The sequence below is a fragment of the Branchiostoma belcheri genome, unplaced genomic scaffold, assembly GCF_001625305.1.
Source record: "Branchiostoma belcheri isolate BF01 breed outbred unplaced genomic scaffold, Haploidv18h27 scaffold338, whole genome shotgun sequence".
NCBI classification, from domain to species: Eukaryota; Metazoa; Chordata; class Leptocardii; order Amphioxiformes; family Branchiostomatidae; genus Branchiostoma; species Branchiostoma belcheri.
Window position 1 is genome coordinate 97,755 of NW_017803952.1, and position 5,764 is coordinate 103,518.

At 37.1% G+C, this 5,764-nt stretch overlaps 1 protein-coding gene across 1 annotated transcript in view; it reads left to right on the forward strand.

Moving 5' to 3' along the window:
* The window catches only part of LOC109475400 (polycystic kidney disease protein 1-like 2), a 12,296-nt gene extending 11,292 nt beyond the window's left edge, over positions 1–1,004 (forward strand). Inside the window, exons 15-16 of the mRNA XM_019776004.1 lie at positions 145–225; positions 607–1,004. Coding sequence (XP_019631563.1) covers positions 145–225; positions 607–1,004 — 479 coding nt within the window. The remainder of the gene's footprint in view (positions 1–144; positions 226–606) is intronic.
* Positions 1,005–5,764: the final 4,760 nt, after the last annotated feature.

Below are 5,764 nucleotides of genomic sequence, written 5' to 3' on the forward strand. Positions count from 1 at the left end.
GGGGTCAACGCCCGGGTTCGCACGTATCTGGGTGAGTACTGATGGGGTGCTGATAGTCTGGCAGTCATGTATGTTAGCGGCCGCAATGATGTCATTAGGCCTCGGTGAACTTTTGTGTCTTATTAGAATTTGTCTCTTTTTCAGATATCCTCATCAACATCCGCATGCAGCTTCTTGGCAGCCTGGCCATTTTCATCCTGACCGTCACGGGTTTCAGTATGTTAGGTGAGTTGGTGGTCTATACTACTAGTCCTTACTACTAAAATCTTGCGATCCTAGGCCTGCAGTTTATTTTGGAACTTTCCATTGTTCTGGTGGCGAGTTAATGGACTTACCAACAATAGTTTTGCAACCATTTTCTTTCTTAAAATTTCTTCGAGGGATTTCGAGGCGTTGTTATTAAATAAACCATGACCAGACAACACATTTCTGTTGTGACGTCCCTTTGCCAGTCTATTCTTATCCTAACGCAATACAGTGACTTTCAGATTTCCATCTGCATTGTATTCATACTACCGGGTGTGATGTAGGAACATGCCAGCATTCCATTCGTTGCTAGTGTAAAATTGCTGACTCGTCACTTTCTTCAATTGTTTGTCTTTACAGGCTATCTCCTGTTCTGCCCGTACGTGGAGACCTTCCGGTCCCTGTCCGCCGCCACGGCCGGCCTGACGTTCCTGCCGTGGGGAGAGGTCAGCTATGACGTGCTCGCCACGCCGAGCGAGTTGGTGGGGCCGCTGTTCCTCTTCACGTCCGGCTTCACGATCCTGTACCTGCTGCTCAGCTTCACGGCGGGCGTGTTCGTCAGCGCGACCTCCACCATGATGGGGGAGAAGGGGCGGGGAAAGGTCGCGGCGGCACGGCAGCGGAAGAACAGGCGTGCCAAGGCCGCTCGCGAGGCCAAGGTCGCCGCGCCTCCAGCGCGTAACACTCTGCACTACTGCAACTGTGATGAGATGAACGAGTGTTTTGGTCAGACCCATACAGCTGAGACACAGGTCTAGATCAGACTGGATACAAAACCACTTCTGATGAACCCATATTGTACGGCTGTACAATAGTAGTACTGAAACAAAGATTATGTAAACGCCGTAATTTAAAAATAATAGTCACTTTGTTATACAATGTAGATTACATAGCAAAGAGAGAAATGATCTGTATAGGCTTGTACAAAACCTATATCCTTACTTCATACACGTGAGCATTGTAGAAAAAATCATATTCCTAATGCGACTTGACAAACCTTCCTTCGAATAACAGATTTGTTGCTTTATCTCTACTACAACTGAAAAGCGAGAAGTTGAATTTATGTAATGATAGCTAGTTTTATTTTGTATATACCTTTTCATCATGTAGACGAAATAATATATTGATTGACGGAGTCGCTGATACAAAGGACGAGACTTGGGAGCAGTGTGAACAGAAAGTAAGGGAACTAGTCAGGGAGAAACTGAAGCTAGACCCAAAACAGATAGAGATCGAGAGAGCGCATAGAAACGGACGGTTCAACGACGGAGGACGACCACGCCCAATTGTAGCAAAGCTACTAAGATACAAGGACAGAGATCAAATCATGAAACGAGCAAAATACCTGAAGGGAACCCACATCTACATTAATGAGGACTACTCAGAGAAGGTGAGACAGAAGAGGAAGGAACTGATCCCACAGATGAAAGCTGAAAGAGAACGAGGAAACATCGCGTACCTGAAGTTTGATAAACTCGTTGTACACCCACCTGGGGAGGGAAGAACATTGAAGACACGATTGGAAATTCCTGAACTGTTTCCTGTGGAAATTCCTGAACTGTTTTGAGCTAAGTCAAGTAAACCTTGAACACCCGTCATGAACTCAAAAACCCCACAACCCAGCACCCTGATATTTAACCCTACTGAACTAAATAATTTAGACAATAAGTCACAAATTTCCCCACTTGATCCTGATACAAACTTTCTTAACGACTTTTATACTTCTATAAATACATCTTCCCAATATTATACTGCTGAATCCTTTAATAAATCTTGTAACATGTCCTGTTGTAACACTCTATCTCTGTTCCACTTAAATGTACGAAGCCTTCCTTGCCATTTTAATGAGCTCAACGAATATCTCTCCTCCCTGCACCAAAATTTTACAGTTCTTGCAATAACAGAAACATGGCTAACAGATGATATCACAGAAAATTATAGTATACCTGGTTATAATAGCATACATCACTGTAGAAAAAATAGATCTGGAGGGGGGGTTTCACTATACATAAGAAACGACGTATGCTATCAAGAACGACCCGACCTAGAATTTATCATCGACGACACAGGCACAAAGAGTATATCCATTGAAATCATTCCAAGTAACCCGAAGGAGAAAAAACAATATTGAGCTGTGTGTATCGCCCACCAAATACCGACATTGCAGAATTTAATGAGCGCATAAAGGAATCTATGAACAATATAAATAGGGAAAGAACAACTTGTTACATTATTGGTGATTTCAATATTAATCTGTTAAACAACACTAACAAACCCACTACTGATCATGTAAATGAAATGTTCTCATCTGGTTTTTACCCACTTATATGCAAACCTACCAGAATTACACCCTACTCTGCTACCTTGATAGATAACATTTATACAAATTCTGTTAGCAACAATATCAAAGTTGGCATCCTTATCACTGACATATCAGATCACTTCCCAATATTCCTTACATCCGATTTAAACGAGCCAGTAAGGCAGACAGACAAAATATCTTATCGTCAAGTTAACACAACTAACATTCAGAAATTTACACAATCCCTATCAGAAATAGTATGGACCGACGTATTAAACGAAACAGACACAGAAAAAGCATATAATCAATTTTTTGGAACATACGGATCGTTATTCGAAAAATGTTTCCCAAAGAAAATTACAAAAATCTCCCAACATTCTCGCAGAAAACCCTGGCTAAGCAGTGGATTGTTAAAGTCAATACGCAGAAAAAACAAGCTCTTTACTAAATATGTCAAGAACCCGACGCCCTTAAATCACAGTATCTATAAAAAATACCGGAATAAGTTAAATCATCTCCTAAAAAATGCAAAGAAGGAATACTATCACAGAAAGTTCAATGAAGCCACCAGTAATATAAAACAAACATGGAACCTGATAAATGACGTTTTGAATCGTAATAAAAGTAAATCAGCTGGTCCAAACAAAATACAAATTGGTACCAAAACTACCGAAAATAAAGAAGAAATATGTAACGAATTCAATGATTTTTTCATTAATATTGGACCTACGCTTGAGAGTAAAATCCCAAAAGGAATACAAGACCCTCTTAGCTACATCACCTTACAAGTAAATTCTAACCTAACAACTTTTATACCACCAACCTGTGCTGAAATTACAGATATTATCAAAAACTTAAAAGACTCAGCTGCTGGTCATGACGAAATAAGCCCTAAAGTACTAAAGTTATCACTGCCCTATGTTATTGCCCCTCTAACGCATATTTTGTCTCTATCCTTGCAAAATGGAGTTGTTCCTCACCCACTAAAAGTCGCAAAAGTGACGCCTATTTTTAAAAGCAGTGATCCACTTAGCGTTAATAACTATCGACCAATATCTGTCCTTCCCTGCGTATCTAAGGTCTTAGAAAAACTAGTATATAATCGTCTTCTGAAACATTTAAATCAAAATAACATCCTATATAAACACCAATATGGCTTCAGAAAGGGCTATTCTACGTCTCTAGCACTCATACACTTAATGGAAAAAATCTCTACCGCTATAGATAACAAAGAATACACTATAGGAATCTTTCTCGATCTATCAAAGGCTTTTGATACAGTTAATCATTCCATTCTACTCAATAAACTAAAACGATATGGTATATGTGACACCGCAATAAAATGGTTCTCTTCTTATCTATCCAATAGACAGCAATACGTAACCCTTAATGATAATAAATCACAACTCAAAATGATAGAATGTGGTGTCCCACAGGGTTCGATACTAGGACCCCTACTTTTTTTGATTTATTTAAATGACCTCGAAAAAGCATCCTCAATTATATTCTTTATCCTATTTGCAGATGATTCAAATCTTTTTCTTTCAAACTCGAATTTTGATACGCTAGTAAACCTGGCTAACGAAGAATTGAAAAAGGTTATATCGTGGTTTGAGGCAAATAAATTATCAGTCAATGTTAAGAAGACATACTACCTTATTTTCTGTAATAGAAATAAAACCTACAATAGAAGCGCCAAAATCTTTTTAAAAAATGTGACCCTTTCTCAAGAGAGTCAAGCCAAATTCTTAGGTATAATCATTGATGAACGATTGACCTGGAAACCACATATAACTATGTTAGGTAAAAAAATTTCAAAAACTATCGGTATTATTGGAAAAATTAAACATCTTCTTACTCAAAAAACCATTATTACCATATACAATAGCTTAATATACCCATATCTAACCTACGGGAATATAGTCTGGGGATGCGCCTACAAAACCACACTACAGCCCCTAGTATTACTCCAAAAAAGATTTGTTCGTTCAGCCACCGGCGCCAGTTTCCACGCACATTCTGCACCTTTGTTTACAAAACTTAATATTTTGAATATTTTTGACATAAACAAACTTCATCTGATGCTATTTACGTTTAAATTCCTTACTTGTTCTCTTCCAGACACATTTAATGGTCTTCTAAATCTTAATTCCCATTTTCATACTTACCAAACTCGACAAAGTGCCCATTTCCATATCCCCCTAGTTAGAACGTCCGTAGCCCAAAATTGAGTGTAAAATATAAATGTACAACTACTTGGAATAATCTCCCGCTCCACCTAAAATGTTTAACATCAATGATTAGCTTTAAACGAAATCTTAAAAATCACATACTTTTATTTCCCACCGACATTTGATGTCTTATTACTGTGATTTCATCTGTATAAGTTTGAATTTCCGTTTCTTTTTAAAATTCATTTATTTTTTCTTGAGTTATTGCTGTTAACCTATGTTTTAACATATTATTTGTAATTAGCGTTATTTATCAATCACTTTTGTTACTCATTGTTACTATTTGTTTTTTTACCATTATCATATTGATCATATTGATCAAATTTACTAACTACTTATTGTTATTTATTGTTACCATTTGATTTGTCAGTATTATTTCAGTTGTTAATTAATTTTGTCGGGGAAGATCCCAGACAAGCCACTATGGCTTCATATCTTTCCCCAGCATTTTATTTTATTGTCAGTAATATGTTCATTTTATTGTTTTTTTTAATATATATGTGAACCAATAAACAAACAAACAAACAATGTTTTTCTTTGACCTGTACTTAGCCCAGTGTGGCAAAAATGTGCAATAAAGGTCGCCATTTATCTATTTAGTATCGTTAACATTTAATAGAGACTAGACGATCGATTGTTTTGGACAGGTTCACGCAGATGGCTCGAGAAATAGTTTTATGAGAAGGCTCGACATGAGCTAACTTATTACTAACTCGTATTTTGGGTAACTTGTACGGTTGTACAATACTGCCTAACTCTGAGTATGTGAAAAACAGAAAGTATTATTTAAGAAAGGGTAAAAAAGACAGCAAATAAGAGCAAAGACAAGATACATTATAGAAGGCGAAAAGCAAAAAAAGTACGTATTAAATTAAAAAAAAACAAAGTCAAAATTGTATAACCTTTTTCGAAAATGGGAAAATAAATCTATATATCACAAATTAATAATAAAATATTGCATGAAATACTACCTTATGGAAAAAAA